The 16,679-nt window shown below is 45.5% G+C and overlaps 1 protein-coding gene across 14 annotated transcripts in view; it reads left to right on the top strand.

Annotated features, from left to right (window-relative positions):
• Nucleotides 1-1,196: 1,196 nt before the first annotated feature.
• The window catches only part of MITF (melanocyte inducing transcription factor), a 245,442-nt gene continuing 229,959 nt past the window's right edge, over nucleotides 1,197-16,679 (top strand). For 5 of the 14 annotated variants that reach the window (XM_051852219.2, XM_017343947.3, XM_070050607.1 and 2 more), the window contains exon 1: nucleotides 1,202-1,476. In XM_051852219.2, coding sequence (XP_051708179.1) covers nucleotides 1,373-1,476 — 104 coding nt within the window. In that variant the 5' untranslated portion in view covers nucleotides 1,202-1,372. Of the gene's footprint in view, nucleotides 1,477-16,679 lie in introns of all 14 variants that reach the window. The other 9 variants (XM_070050609.1, XM_070050608.1, XM_070050606.1 and 6 more) reach the window with 5 other exon arrangements.

The raw sequence follows: 16,679 nt of genomic DNA, 5'->3' as shown, positions 1-16,679 counted from the left end.
TCTCCTCTGAAAAGACAAATTCCTAGAGGAGATGCTAGTCTGAGAAGAATATTTTCAGGATCTCATGAAGAAAAAAGACCCATTGCGCAACATATATTTTGTATACATATATATATATACGTAGATTACAAAAGACTTTTCTTGTATATGACCTTGCAACATCTTCTAAAACTGGTTTGCCAATCTGTTCTCCAGGTGAAGAAATTGAGGCTTCTAGGAATCAAGTGACATGCCCGGGATTGCACAGCACTTCGTAGAGAAGCTCAGGGATTCGGACCCTGAATCCTACACGTTTAGGTGCCACCCCTCCCTCCACCGGCTCAGCAATGTCACCACACACAGTTAGGAGAAGGAACACTGCGAATGAGCCTCAGCCGAAAGCCTTTCATTCTGTTGCCTAAGCTCCAGAAGGGCTGGTACCCGCACAGCATACGTGCCCTACAACTTCACTCCGAAATGTTCAGACTATCTCCTTTGAACTCCCGGCCAACTGGGAAATTAAAAGCAGACAGCGACGGCGCTGTTTTGTATAAACGTGGTGCCTTTTTCAAGTAACCGAATCTTTCAAGTGCTGCTTTAGATTAGAAGCGGCTAATTGGATAAAGGGGAGTCACTCAGCTGATGAAGAGCACTGAAAGAAGCCCAGGTTGAGTTAGTTCCAGAAAAGGAACGCACGAGAACAACTTCTCCAGCAGTGCGTTCACTGCCGCCAAGGGACGTTCCGACCCTCTGTTCCGATCCGAGGACAAGTCGAGGTGTCGCAGCAGCGCAGGGAAGCTTGCGGGCTGATAGGAAGCTCTTTTATTTTAAGACAGGCTTGAGCGCTCAAACTTTCTGGTGCCAAAACCCGTCACTATTTTATTTTTAAGATAAGGACCCGGCGTGCCGACTTAATTGTCTGAGCTGGGAGGAGAGGGGGCGGTAGGAGAGCGGATTGCATCCCTTCTTATTCATATTAAATAGAAAAGTCTGTACCCTTGAAGCAAGTGGGGGAGAAGGGAGGGAGAGGAGCTGCTGACATTGACAATGAATCCAAACAGGAGTTGCACTAGCGGTGTCCACCGCGTTGCCGCTGTCCCCGCCTAGCCTTCTGGGCGTTGTAGTTCTCGCGCGAGCATCTCTGCGGCGAGCCGAGAGTAGCCCGCCCAGACCAAACTACACTTCCCAGGTGGCGCTGGGCCCTCCGCCCCTCCCGCCCGGGTGCGAGTGTAAACTCACCACGCCGGGGCGGGCGACAGCGCGCGGGCCAGCGGGCTGAGCTCGGCGCAGCGCGGGGGCGCGCGGCACGGGGGACCCAGGCCCCGCTACCTTCCTTCCGCCCCCCGGACTCTGTTCTCACTTTCGAGCCGTGGAGGGACGGAGAACGGGAGCCATGCAGTCGGAATCAGGGATCGTGCCGGATTTCGAAGTCGGGGAGGAGTTTCACGAAGAGCCCAAAACCTATTACGAACTCAAAAGTCAACCCCTGAAGAGCAGGTGAGTTGTGACAGCTGGCAGGAGGCGCGGCGGGCGGCAGGGGGGTCCCGCGCTTCCTGCCGAGGGGCGAGGACAGCCAGACACCCGAGCGCAGCGACAAGGACCCCGTGCCCTTGCCCCTGGGCGGACAGCGCACTGCCCCCCGCAGCTGGGGGCCGCGCCCGGCCGGCCCGCGTGCATCTGGGAGGCTGTGCCCGAGCTCACTTCGGGCCGCGGCAGGGCGCGAGGGCGGCGCGTGCGGGAGCGGGACCCCCCGGCGGGGATGCCAGCCGCTGAGACAGGGTGGGGGCTGGGGAACGACTGGGCGCCAGGTGGGGGAGGAGGAGTGCCGGCACCGGACGCGGTCTTTGGGATGGGGGCGAAAGAGTTTCCAGGGAACCCCTTTTACTGGAGATACACCCATCGTGCTGAGGGGCTCAGAGGGCGAGCGCTTGGGGTGGCTTAAGACGCGAGGTTCTAGGGAGGCACTGAGTAGTCGCTGACTGGGAGCCCGGCCCCTGAGGGAAAGCCAGCCCCGGGCTGCTCGCAGGTGAGCTTTCGCTGGGCTCCGCCCCTCACCTTCGCCGACGCTGCCCCGAGCGTGGGCGGGGCCGGGGGCAGCGCGTGGGCGTGTCCCCTCGTGCAGGTTAGGCTTCCCGGAGCTGTAGCGCGGTTCGCACGCGGGCCTTTCGTGGAGGTGAAGTTTGCTAGTGTCCCACCTGCTTGGCAGCGACACGTGTTTTATTCGCTGATGACTTAGAAAAACTTTTTAGTCGGAAAGGCGTTCGGGATACACACTGTGTGGTCTGGCGCCCGCTGCCTCCTGTGCCCATTTGCCTTTGGTGGTACCGGCCCCGTTTGCAGCCTCCCTTACCGCTGCCCGTCGGAACCGATTAGGTGTCTTCCTTTCTTTCCGTCCTGGGGCCACCCCGCTCCCTCCTGCGTCCCACTTCCAGTGTTTGCTAAGAGGGAGACGGTCACCAGAGGCTGGGAGAGTGACCCTCTCCGTGGTGCGATAAGATACAACTATAAATAACTGCAGGTGTTTGGCCCGGCTGCACCCCGCTGGGGTGAGGGTCTGGGTGAATTGGGCCTGGCTGCCAGGAGGGGAGAGGGTCTCAAAGTCAGAGTGGGTGGAGAAGGACAACGGAGGCAGTCTTTTTAAGGCAGATCGCAAGGAAGGCTCTTGTGCAGTTAGAAGCATAACATCAGCCTTGAGTTGGTGGCTTGCTTCATAATGGCTGTTTTGTGTGTGCGCGTGGATTGTCTGTGCTGGGGGGCTGGGGGTTCTGAGTAATACTGTGTAAAGGGTATTGTTGGTTATGCTCATTGTGGCTTTATCAGCGAGGGGCTGAAGGGACTAGTGTTTTACTGAGCAGTCTTTGCTTTTGCTTCTATAAGCAAATGCTTACATGGCTAGAATGAGGGATCGTGTGTGTGTGTGTGTGTGTGTAGTTCTGAAAGGAATGAATGAACTGGACTGTTTGGAGCATGTTTGATGGTAGCTGATACATAACATTAAATGAGTTTGAGAGTGTGAGGAAAATACCATCTGGAAAAAACCCGAAGGAGCACAGGGAAACTCGTGCAGGAGGAGCTGGGCCTGTTCTTTTTCAGAGTCAGCAAAAATGACTTGCAAGGGTGAACATCCTGGGTAGCACGCCAGCGAGCCGCTGCGAGGGGGAAATGTGGGTACAAGGGCAGAAATGACTTCACACGTTGATTCCAGAGACAGGTGTGGGACAAAACCAGTATGGAGGAGGAAGGCTAAATTGAAAAAGTTGTTGTCAAACTTGTACATGTAGCAGACACATGCTCTTTGAAATAAATCAGGTAAATACAATCTAAGATGACGTTGGCACCATTTCCCTGTACTGTTTTCCAAGGTATTGTCCCTGATGTATGTTGTGTAACTTTAAAAGGCTGCACCTTGTTCAAAGCCTTCCCCTTGCTTTTCGTCTTAAGTCTCTTGGAGCACCTCACTTCCCATGAATCTTAGAAAAAGTTGAAATTGAGAGGTTAAGACAGTCAGTGGTTTGTCTATCAGTTATTTTCAATGATTTCTTGCAGTTGAAAATAAGCCCAGGGTCTGTCCTCCTCCTACCAGTGCCTCTTCTATAGTGTGATCCAAGTCCCTATCAGCTCTTGCCTGGGTTATTATAGCAATCTCTTTCCTTTAGTTTCTTTACCCACTATTAGTGGGTTTTCCATATGTATTACACCCACAATGTTCCTGTTGAGAATGGTTTTAAAACGGCAAAGGAGTTTAACCCAGTGGTTAAGATGCTGCTTAAGAAACCTGTGCCCCATCTCGGAATACCTGAGTTCAATATCCTCCTCTGGCTTCTGACTCCAGCTTCCTATTAATGCAGACCCTAGGGGGCAGCAGTGATGGCTCAAGTAGTTGGTTCCCTGCCACCCACTAGGAAACCCCTTCTTTGGACCCAGCCCCGGGCCAAAGAAGAGACTATGGAGAGTGAACCAGTAAATAGGAGCTTTTTTCCTCCCTCCCTCCCTCTATCCTGTTCCACCTCCCTGTAAAAAGGCCTCAACCAGGGCACAGTGTCTCCTCCCAGGGGTTGTTGGGTGATGTCTGGTGATATTTTTGGTGGTCACAATGGAAGGGCATCATCACTGGCTTGTAGTAGGTAGAGGTCCATGGTGCTGTTAACTGTTCTACAGTGCCCAGGACAGCCTTCAAGCAAAGAATTATCTGGCTCCCAACTGTTAGTGGTACCGAGGTGGAGAAACCCTGTGTTAAAACTCAGGTTGGATCTTGTCATTCTCTGCTTTAAACCCTCTCATGGCTTCTTGTTTCTCAGGAAAACTCGAGGTCCTTTAGGAGGCACAAGGCAGCTTATGTAGTCAGGCTGCCTGTCAGATCTGGCCTTGCCTTTCGCTGCCCCCTCTCCCCAGCCTCTGCTGCAGCCAGGTTGGTCTCCTCACAGTTCCCAGAATACTTTGGGCCCTTTCAGCCCTTTTGAGTATTGCACTTGCTCCTCCCTCTGCCTGGACCATCCTTGGCTCAGGAGCCACAGCATCTACTCCCTCACACACTTCAAGTCTTTGAATGACCTTTGCTGTGCTTTCCATCACACCGTTGTGTGGCCTTCTGTGACAAATCTGAACAATATCTGTTCCTCCACCTCAGTCTGCCTTGCCTAGCTGCATTCTTCCTCTAGTACTTACTCTGTAACCTACCCTAGAACTTCCTCATGTGTTAGGTTTATTGTCTGCTTCCCTACCCTAGACTGCGAGCTCCAAGGGAGCAGGGATTTCTGTGGGTTCCCTGGTCACTGTTGTGTTCCCAGAGCCTGGAGCTGAGCTTCTGAATGTCCGAGCTGTTGACGCTTTGGACTGGGTAATCCTTTCCTGTGGAGGGCAGTGCTGGGCATCGCAGGATGGTTAGTAGCTTTCCCAGCCTCTTCTTGCCTGTGCCACCATTGCAGCAATGAAAAGTGTCTCCTGAGGCAGGCAGAAGCAACCCACACTTCAGAACCACTGGCTTAGAACAGTGCCTGGCACCCTCAGTATTTCCTCAACTGAGTGTTGCTGCCTCCATGTGTCCCACTCAGGGAGGCATTTGGTTTGTGTTTTTGCCTTAAGTGTCATGTTCTTATGAAAAGTAGATGTCTACCAGGCCCTCTGCAGAGAGATGTTTTTATACTCTTCCTTGGGGCCAAGCTCAGATGTCCAAGTGTTTGTTGAGGAAAGACTTGTTTCGTTCCTGCCCAAGACCTCTTTGCCTTTAGGACTGGGCATTTGGGGGATTTAGATTATGTTGACCCCTTCTTGGTCACACTGACCCATGAAGCTGTGTCAAGGGAAGACACATGCCCAAGGATGAATTCCAGAAAGAATTGGTTGCACTTTGGTCCCTCCAACAAGGGTTTTGAGACATTTTTGCGTTGTTTTAGGAGGCGTTTGGAACTGTGAGTGGCAGAGGAAAAGTGCTGACTCTCTTGAGCAAACCTAGCGTTCACATGTTGGCATTGTCCCAGCAGGGAACCAAATGTGGAACTGTCCAGTGAGCTCCTAGGAGTCAGGGAACACACCGGCTATAGGTCTTATGGACCTAACAACATTTTACAGCATGGTAGTGTCATTGAGGCTTATGATGCTTTGGTTTGGTTTTCTCGGTGTGAAACTCTGTGGCTTGGTAGTTGCTAATACTGTTTTGCTGGCAAGACTTCAGAATTGGCTTAATTGAGTTCCAGTTTCTTCTTAAAGTTTTGGCACCGTTGTAGACAGCTGTTGGTAAACTTTCTGCAAATCAGAGATGGGGATGCCAATGAGCGTAGGGTTTATTGTGCCAGGACAGAATACAGTAGCAGTTCATAACTGCTGACTCAGAGAGAGGTATATAAAGTTTCACTGGTTTGTGGTGAAATGAGGAAGACAAAAACTGTTGTGTCATAGACACACATATTTGGGTATAAGGCCACTGCCATCTTGTGGATTTTTGCTGGGAATTTTCCTCTATCTTCATATTTAAAAAAAAAATACTTTCTTTTACAAAATGATAATCCAGGAGCTGGCGCCACGGCTCGCTTGGCCAATCCTCTGCCTGTGGCGCCGGCACCCCAGGTTCTAGTCCCAGTTGGGGCACCAGATTCTGTCCCGGTTGCTCCTCTTCCAGTCTAGCTCTCTGCTGTGGCCTGTGAAGGCAGTGGAGGATGGCCCAAGTGCTTAGGCCCTGCACCCCATGGGAGACCAGGAGAAGCACCTGGCTCCTGGCTTCGCATTGGCGCAGCGCGCCAGCTGTAGCAGCCATTTGGGGAGTGAACCAATGGAAGGAAGACGTTTCTCCCTGTCTCTGTCTCTCAATGTCTAACTGTCTCACTTTCACTGTCCAAAAAAAAAAACCCCACAAACCCAAAATGATAATCCATTCTTGGCACAAACAAAACTGTCTACCTTTTTTTTTTTTCCTGAAATGTTCTTTGTTTTTGCGTTCTGTACAATCTGGATAATATAGAGATTAGGAACTGTGTTCTGGCCTCACTGCCTGTTCCTAACTAGCTGGGCGACTTCTCATTTCTGTTTTCTCATCTAGCAAATGGAAGCCTTCTTCCTAGAGGTCTTAAGAATGATAACTATGACATTGGAAAGGATTAGTGTGTTGCCTGGCTCATAGTAAGTGCTAGCAGATTTTTTTCTTTTCTTTCTTTTCTTTTTTTTTTTTTTTTTGGTACTGAGCTCTGACATTCTGAAAGTGGTTGCATTTGGTTGAATGTGACTATTTTCTGTTAGGCAAATGTACAATTAAGTTCCCTCGATATTAGTAAATTCTTTTTTGCATTTCTCCTAAGGAAGTGTTCAGGTAATTTTTTTGTATTTTGTATTTTTGACCCAATTCATAACAATACCTTTGTGCTGTTGAAGAAAATAACAATGATGGTATCAGCACATATGTAAAAATTCACATTTGATGTGTATTTATTGAGTCAGCAAATACAAATTACTACCAATGATGTGAGCTAATGTTTTTGAGTAGGCACTCAGTACCAGTCCCTGTTCTAGGTGTTTCAGTGTATGTAAAACATACTTAATCTTTATCAAACCTGAATGAGGTGATGATAGGTAAAAAAAACAACACCATTAATTATAATTTTAAAAACAGTTAATCTTCATCTGGTGCTTACTATGTGTCAGGTACTAATCTGATTATTTTACTTGTATTATCTCAGTTTTTACTTCAATCTTGGTCATATTCTTTTTTTTTTTTTTTTTTTTTTTTTGACAGGCAGAGTGGACAGTGAGAGAGAGAGAGAAAGGTCTTCCTTTGCCATTGGTTCACCCTCCAATGGCCGCTGCGGCCCGTGCACCACACCGATCCGAAGGCAGGAGCCAGGTGCTTCTCCTGGTCTCCCATGGGGTGCAGGGCCCAAGTACTTGGGCCATCCTCCACTGTACTCCCTGGCCACAGCAGAGAGCTGGCCTGGAAGAGGGGCAACAGGGACAGAATCCGGTGCTCTGACTGGGACTAGAACCCGGTGTGCTGGTGCCGCAAGGCGGAGGATTAGCCTAGTCAGCCACGGCACCGGCCTCATATTCATTTTTATTCCAGTTTTACAGAGAAAGAAACAGTCATGTTAACTAGATCAGATGGGTTTAAAGAGTAGCCAGCTAGGCTGATGTTGTGGCACAATGGATTAATCCTTTGCCTGTGGTGCTGGTATCCCATATGGGCACCGGTTCAAGTCCTGCATGCTACACTTCCAGTCCAGCTCTCTGCTATGGCTTGGGAAAGCAGTGGACGGTGGCTCAAGTGCTTGGGTCTCTGCACCTGCGTGGGAGACCCGGAAGAAGCTCCTGGCTCCTGGTTTTGGATAGACTCAGCTACGGCTGTTGTGGCCACTTGGGGAGTAAAACAGAAGATGGAAGACCTTTCTCGTTGTCTCTTCCTCTCACTGTCTGTAACTCTACCTCTCAAATAAGTAAATAAAATCTTTAAATAGTGGCCATCTGGCTATAGCCCCATGCTCTTGTCAGTTACTCTTTACTTTTGTGTAAAAAGCAGGGGTGTGATTGTGCTAAACCCAAAGATGAATCACACTATGTCCTCTCTAAAACTCCCAGTGGAGTGAGGGAAGGAGAACACATGAATCCTGTAGAGGAGGTGGGCATCAGCACTGGGGATGTCATGGAGGAAGTAGACTCAGAGGGGCAGTTTTGTGGAGGAATAGAGGTATTTGAGTTTGAAGAAACATGTTTCTCTGCTGCATTAAATAAAATGTTAGATGCTTTGGAAAGCGTAATCCTAACAAAGTCATTTAGGATTTTTGTTTGCCTTAACGTTTTTCTAGCAAGATTTATTTGAGAGAGAGCGAGAGAGCAAGTAAGTGAGCATGTCTATCCACTGGAACGCTCCTCTAATGCCTGCATTGACCATACTGGCCAGGCTGAACCTGGGAGCCAGGAGCTTAATCTAGGTCTTCCACGTGATGGGCAGAGCTGCCTCCCAGGACCTGCATTAGAATAGAAGGAAGTTGGAGTCTGGCGTTAGCTAGAATCTGGAGCCAGAGATGAGAACTGAACCCAAGCACCAGCACGTGGGATGCAAGTGTCCTAGTCACTAGGTCAACTGGCTACCTCATATTTGCATCTTAAACTTTTAGCCAGACTCCCAGTTATCCTGCATCTGTGGGCAGTGAAGAGACTGGAAGCACTTGGACAGGTTTAGAGGGAGCTGTGCTTCACTGCTGAGCTCCTGGTTTTGTCCCTTAACCGCTCCGTTGTGTCTAGGGCATAGCACCTCTAAGAGTCTCAATTTTTTTTAAAACAGGATCAGTAGGAAACCTTTTCATAGGTTGGGTAGAATTTTTAAAACTGAGGCCCTCCAAAATTTGTGCATGCATATTAATTTCTTTTCTAGTACAATTTTTCCCTGATAGCACTTGTTTTTCTCCCCTTGTAACAATAATTAAAACCATGTGTAGAATCATGTCTCTGAAGCAAAATAGACAAGATTGTGGTGCCTTAACCTGGCAGATGTTCAAAACTTATTATGCAGATTCGTTTTGTGGCATGATTAGACGGAACACTTGATTAAAGTGGGATTTTAAGTGTTGGTTTTGTGTCTTATTGGAGACTTCCTTTTCCCGATTACTGCTATTTATAGAATTTGTGTGTGTGTGTGTGTGTGTGTGTTTAATTCCCTTTGAGTTCTGCAGTGCAGTTTGCACAGGCTGATGTTTATATCTGCTCCAGTTGTGCAAGAAGTGGAAAATATCCTTTTTTTAGAACAGGTCACATGTGCTTACTGTCAGGAATAGGACCTCAGTGTAAAAAAATGTATCTTGGGACAAATCAAAGTTACTAAATTTCTCCCTCCAACTGCTTTGTTTCAGAACTGGCGGTATTAGGATAAATAATAGGAGAAAAGAACTTTGGGCTGTTTTTTTTTTTTTTTGTCATCTTTCAAGGACAACAAGCCAGAGTTTCGTTTGTTGTGTGTGTGTGTGTGTGTGTGTGTGTGGTTGTTAAGTATAAAATGTACTTTTCCATTAGGTTTGTTTAATCAGAGTGAATTATAAAAATCTGTTTGACTACACCAAAGTATGCATTATTTGGAGAAAATGATTAAGAAGGCAGCTTAAAGATAGTAAATGCAATCAGCAATAAGCTTTTTGTACTGTAAGGACAAGCTTGCAGTTTACAAGAAGATTTTTGGGAGCCTTTGAAGATTATGTAGCTGAGGACACAAATGATCCCAAGGCATAAAGTCAGCATCTTTATTAGGGGAAGGAGATCGACAAGGAGGTCTGAGGCTTCTAGTGAAATTTCTGTGTCTCCCTTTCTGTTGCTGAGAGTTTGAGGGGAGGGCCAGATTTGTCTCCCCCATGGTAAATCCATCTCTCTAGGTTGTTTGTTGAACAAGACTTCCTTATTTCTTTGCTTCATCTCTCTCTCTCTCCTGTGGCCTGTTATGTATGCCCTGAAGGGTGAGGTATTCACGTGAGACATCTGGCCTGCAGTTTAGAATGTGGAGATCTTCCATGGCCGGATTTTCATGGTGCATCTCAAGTGCAAGCTCTGAGCTCAGTAGCTCATTGGCTGTTTTCTAGTTGTTTTCATAAGCTTTTCATCACTGCAGTAATACTGGAGAAAACTAATTTTATGAAGGGGGGAAGGTTTTGTTAGCTTATAGTTTTGGAGGTCTGATATTGAATGGGTGGTACCATTTGTCTTGGCATCTGGTGGAGAGCGGCAGAGTGTGCAAAGGAAGGGTTACCTGACAAGCAAGGAAGCAGAGAAAGAATGGCTGGACCCAACTTGGGCCTTTATAATCAAGTCGCTCCACCTTCTAGGGTCACACTCTCGATGACCTAAGGACATCCTACTAGGTCCACTTCCTAACTGCCATAATTAGATTAAATTTCCTCCTTCCTAGTACCATGAACTTATGACTTTGAGGTTTAAAGTCCAGCATGAGTTCAGCAGCCTTATGCTTTTCAATCCATACCATATCTGAGAAGTTGGATCAGGCTAGACTGACAGGGGTGGGATACTTTGGATGAGTAGGGGGTACTGGTGAGAAAAAAAGACACTCAGGGATATAAATGGCACCTTAACATCATTGAGGATCCTTAGTGTCCTCCCCAAAATGCTTCAAAAGCTTCCCTCAATTACTTTAAACAGAGGAGGTATAATTTTGGAGTCAGAAGGGCCTGGATTTATTTGTTTTTCTACTTATCCTTCCCTTTCGCCCTCCCCTCCTTCTTTACAAGGATTATTTATTAAGTATCTGTAAGATGTTGGGCTCTGTGTTTACTCACAGATTCACATGTGGAACCAGGCAGGTGGGATTCCTGCCAGCGTGGTGCTTCCATCTGGGGCACGAGTGGGGAATGTCTTATCCGTGGACTATATAAGTTCTATGAAATCATTTGGTCTGACCTTACCAAGGCAACTGCAGGCCAGACTCAAAGTTCAGTAAATACACAGCAGACTAATGTTTAGGTTGATAATTTTGTTTGGCCCATGGATGATGTTATAAATATCCACATGGCCCTTGGCAGAAAAAAATTCCCCATCTCTGATCTGGGAGGTAGGGAACACAGTTAATAATGAGCCAAATAAATGAACAAGAGGATTTTTGGCAACTGTTAGGAAAACGGAACGTTTATTGGCAAAGTGTTACTGTGAAAGAAGGGGACTTTTTTGGGTTGGATGATCAGGAATGGCTGTATAGCAGGAGTGATTTTGAGGCAAGACCTGGATGTTTGACAGGAAGGAACACATCGTGATGCTCTTCACTAGCTCTGTGACTTTGGACAAGTTTCCCAATCACCCTGAGCTGCAGTTTTCTCTTCTGTGAAAAGGGGTAATGGCTACTTTGCGAGGTTCCTGCGGAGATAAAAGGTAAATGTCTACAACATTAGGATTGATGTTTAGTAGGTTTTCAGGAAGATCTCTAGGGCTGGTGTAAGGTAATATATGCACAGAGGAGAAAGGAATACAGACATAAATCTTTGTTGTAAGTGTTTATAACTTGGTCCTAAGTGTTTTCCCAATGCTGGGTGAGTCAGAGATTCCTGCTGGTCTTTATAAACCTGCCCTGGACCAAAAGTGGAGATGGAGCTTGTTATTTTTATTAGTCTCTTTCCTTTAGGATCATCTTGCTCCATCCATGCTGTCTCCTTGCTCTTCTCACTGTGACTGTCATGAGATTGCTTCTGTCCAACTTTTTGGTGTAAAGGAGAGGTCTGAGTGACCAAGGATGAAAAACTGATGCCTAAGATGGATTTTGCAAAAGTCATACATAGCCCCCATGAACTAAAAACAAGATTCGACCTCCTGACTCCCAGTCCTGAGTCTTGGCCTCTAGATCACACTTCCTATGCATGGATGCAAAAATGTCAGTGTTGGTGCAGAAATGAAAAAGAAGAAGCTTTCCTCCTACGCACCGCCCCAACCATTCACCAGCCTTCACATCCACAGGCATTGGTGTGTTTTTAATAGAATCACTTAAAAAAAAAATCTTCAAAGCATTTGAATTTCAGTAGCTGTGTTTGTTTCCAGTGTTCATGGGGTGGTGACTTTCCTAAGAAAAACTCTCAACTAATGTGACAGCAGATATTTAAAATCCCAATGCCAGGAGTTTAAGGTCTAGAGAAGGTTGGTAGAATTCTGTCCTTTTATAAGGAAATTGTGTCTTGTTGAGCAATTTAGGGAAGGCCTCTGTGATCTTTGTCCTTTCCACCCCCACTCCTTCCCCAGAGGGGGCCAGCTTGCTGAATCAGTGGCCCAGGGTCATCCGTTTCCCTGTATGAGTGAGGCAGCAATGACAAAGTGGCTGTCCCCATTGTTGGGATAATGTGTAGCTTCTGGAATAGGTTCTCCTTTGGAGAAGCTTGACTTGGCTTCATGGGAAGAGATGTGGAGAAGAGGGAAAGAAGGTTCATTTAGCAGCTGGTTGTAGTTGTATGTGAAATGATGAAATGGCAGTCTGATAAGACTGTTGTATTTACTTTGGTACTTTTACCATAATATGTTCTGGGATACTAATTGATTCAAAGGCACATGTTTTTCAAAATGTACACCTCGTTTTTATGACTGGATATTTGTAATTTGATCAAAGGATAAACACTTTGAAGCCCTACAGATGGTTTTCTTCTTTAACTCAGGACCCAGAGCAGTCCTGGTCAGTTCTACCAGAGACTCTCAGTGAGATGTGGCCACTTTGTTCCACATGCTGGGGTCTGTACCCCGGTGGTGGTGATAGTGCTACAAAGTTGAGTCCAGGCACAGATATACAGCACACAGGTGTGGCAGCAGTCAAACTGTGACAATTCCCTCTCCATCAAAAGGTCCGGGTTTTATATATAAATAAGTAAGTAAGTAAATAAATAAATACTAATATTTGAAAACTTTCAGCAAAAAGACATTATTGTAGTGTCAGCTTTGGTGTATTGTATTACTAAACTTGTATATAGCTGCAGCATCTAAATGAAAGATGTTGGCACGTTGGCCAGTAGAACCCTTTGTAGCAAGTTTATAATGTTGTGACTGGTGATGAAGAACCATTAAAATAGCATTGGCCAGTTAGGGTCATTTACTTTTAAAGGAAGAGGATGACAACAACTGTGCATTCTTGAAAAATTGTATTTATTTGTTTTTAAAGGAAGAGTTTACAGTAGTGTATATGAAGCAGTTGCTGAAAAGATAAGTAGCTGGCATGATTTCTGATGGCATTCCAAATAAAAATTTGCCTATTTGCTTCAAGGAAGTATGCTTGGAGAATAACTTGTAGGATGTTGATTACTAGCTCATGGTATATTGGACAGTCAGCATGTAGACTTTTTGGAACCACACCTTGTATCATCTTAGCATGATAATTTTTCCATTGGTCATTGGGTAGATAAACACTAATAGTTTTATCTAGGTAAGTGCTAGATGAGTAAATGCTAAATGATGGGATCTTGGAATGCAGTTCTGATGATACTGATTACTTATGGAAGCTTTAAGTCTTTGTTGATAGAGAAATGAATGAGAGAGTTTGACATTACCCACTTGGTCATAGAGTCAAAGTCAGTAAAATGTGTGATTTAACAGCAGGGAGCTGAATGGCAAGGATTAGTTATTGATGTTTGGTATTGGGGTCAATGGTACTATATGTCACACTGCTGGCCTCAGGACTCCCTTACTAGTGACCCCGTTTCCCACTTTTGGGTGCATATTCCTGATCTCTTTGTAATCAGTTCTCAGTGGCAGCCATTTTCCCTTTCCTTGCATATTTCTTCTAGTGGACACTTTTAATATTTTGCTTACCAATAATCTATTTTCCAAATTCTTCTAACAACCTCTCCCACTTGCTTATTAGCTCATGTGGCTCGGTTTCATAGTTCCAGGAGTGGAGAATGTGATACAGGTCTGGCTGCATGACCTTATGGCAAGGGTTGGTTTCAGGGAGTGCATGTTGACTAGTCCAAATGAATCCTAGGATTTTCTTGGGTGCCACCTGTATCACCAGTGTGAATCTGAAGACAAGATAACCAATTTTCTAGAGGGGACTATTTTTTTTAAACCAGTGAGTAATTATTAATTTTCAGAGATTATGTCTGGCCTGATAATAAGCTGCACCTGACATTATTTTTATGAAATGTATTCTGATCTGGGGACTTTCTAATTCCAAAACAGCAAAACAAGACTAATTCATTATGGAGACATAAGCATTTGTGGTAAATGTATTAGGGCAGTGGTTCTCAAGCTTGAATGTGCATCAGCACCCTCTGGAGGGCTTCTTAAATCGCAGAATTACAAACTGGGTGCACCACCATAGTTTGTAATTCAGTAGGTCCGGGTTCTAAGTGGTGCTGAAACTGGTGGTTTGGGGGGATTGTGCTTTTAAAGCCATTGCAGTAAGGTGGTGGTGATGATGGCTTAGTGATTTTGCTTAATAAAGTTGGATTAGAAAGCATCATGTAGAGATGGGTTACAAGCAATGTGTAAGCTTATTCTGTGTCCTGACAGGTGACACAAACCCCAATTTAGCCATACTTAATGAGAAAAGGAATTTGTTGGTTAAATAATGGAAAAGTGTAAGGAGAGGGATAACTAGACCTACACAGGTTAAGATTGTGGTTGTGTAAATGTGATGGAGTCTAAGTGACTTGGAGGTATCCTAGCTGTACTATCTAAAGAGCCCTGGCTCAAATCTCAGAACGCATTGGAGTTGAATCCAGACTCACTGGTAATGTGTGAAACTTGAAGCATACTGCAGTCACTTGACTGAAAGTCTTGGTTGAGAAATAGGGTGATGGTGGTTTTGGACATGGCCACATGACCAAATTGTTGTTCATGCAACTTCTGCTGAATAAAATTTGAAATACGACTGTCAGCCTGTTTTCCCCCCTTAATGAGTTCCAGACAGTTTGCAGAGTGTGGGAGCTTCCAAAACAGGGGTGGAATGACCACGACCAGCCAGCATCTTTCGTCATGCGCAAGGGTGTCTTGACCCAACAGAGTCACTCTGTTCTGAACCTCACCAAGCTGTTCACTTCAAGACGGAAGGGAAGGCCCAGGTTTTGTCAGACCGACAGAAAACTCTGGAACTCTATTTATAGGAAATTCTACCCACTTCTGTATTTCATCCACTTAGATTCAAGGATTTCAGTTTTCCTGTTTTTTTTTTTTTTTTTCCTCCTTTTGCTGTTTGCTCAGCTTCTCCAGATAGAAATCCCTGATCTGTTCTTATTATAAACTGGTTGTGGGCTTTTAACTAATCTAAGCAGTTTAAATTTTGTAGTAAAATAGATTTGGACTTAAAGTCCATCTTGGCCATGGAGTTGTGCATCTTTGGGCACATTATTCTTTTGGTGTCTGCTTCAACAGAAGCTACAAGGGAGTAATGGATAATAATATGATCTCAGTTATAGGGTGATTGCGTGGATGAAAAGAATTATGTGGGTAGAGTGTCTCGGCGAGTCTTAGTTCCCTCCCCATCTACAGCATCAACAAGATTTTTAACTTGAAATGAATTTTTCATTTTGGACACCTTAAGAAAGAGAAGATGACTTAAGGGCTATCCGGGAAAGAAGAGGATCCACAGACTAGAAAGGGAGGCCCGAGTAAGCCCCAGTGTGGGTAATCAGAGTCAGGGTCTTTGAGATTTGGTGCAGGCCAAATAGTGGCAAATGGTGGGATGCCTGAGAAGGAGGTGTTTAAGAATGGCACGTGCCAGCCATTCACAGACAAGGCGTCACTTTTGTTGCCTGCATAGTCTTTGTCTTTACCAGCATGTTTCCTTTCATCATAATTACAGACTGCAGCTCAGTGGAGGAATAGATAATAAGATGCACTCATTGAAGTGGCACGATACCCTGGTGGTTTGGCAACTCAGGGTCCTGGCTATCTCCACGTGGCTATCTGTAATTCCTAACTGTCAGGTTTCAGCCTGGCCTGCGTGGAGTGACTTCTGCTCTACCTTTTCAAGTTGAAGATGACAGTTTGTTTATGAAGTCATCTTTGTTTAGTATAAGCTATTGCACAGTATTCTTGAACCTCCAAAATTTTTATATCTTTCACTCCCCTAGGGTTTTCCCCCCTTGGTAATAGCATTGTATAACTATTTTAGAGTTTAGAATATAGTTTTTTTTTCCTAAAACTATGTCTTTCATTTATTTGGAAGGCAAAGAGATAGAGAAAGACATAGAAAGTCAAGACAGATGGATATGGCCCATCTGCTGGTTCAATTCCCACATGCCTGCAATAGTGAGAGCTCATCTGGTCCAAGCCAGGAGCCTAGAACTAAGTCTGAGTCTCTACATAGGTGGCAGGGACTCAAGTAATTCAGCCAACAATTACAGAAGCTGGAATTGGGGGAGTGGAGCCGGCACTCAGCCTCAGGCACTTTGATATGAGATATGGGTTATGGGTGTCGCAAGAGGTGTCTTAAGCACTGCACCAAATGCAAGTTTTAAGCGGAATCTTTTTCTTCTGTGCACACCAATATGGTTTCCTTGATCATCATGAGGTTTCTATCTTAAAATGTATGGCTAAACTGATTGTCAGAGAGCAGAAAGGGGAATTAGCCCAGATATTAACCATCTTTCTCTGGGAAAAAAGTCCCATTGCACATAGATGTGGATGCCTTCTTGAGTTACAGTTTTGTCTTATTACATGGACAGTAGGGTGTATGCTTAATTGGATTGCTGTGAAGATTCAGTGAGACCATGAGATACTACCTGTAATAAGGACACCATAGATGTTTGCTGCTG

The sequence above is a fragment of the Oryctolagus cuniculus genome, chromosome 10 (assembly GCF_964237555.1).
Source record: "Oryctolagus cuniculus chromosome 10, mOryCun1.1, whole genome shotgun sequence".
NCBI classification, from domain to species: Eukaryota; Metazoa; Chordata; class Mammalia; order Lagomorpha; family Leporidae; genus Oryctolagus; species Oryctolagus cuniculus.
The sequence above is the reverse complement of the archived record's forward strand: the minus strand, read 5'-3'. Positions and strand labels throughout refer to the sequence as shown.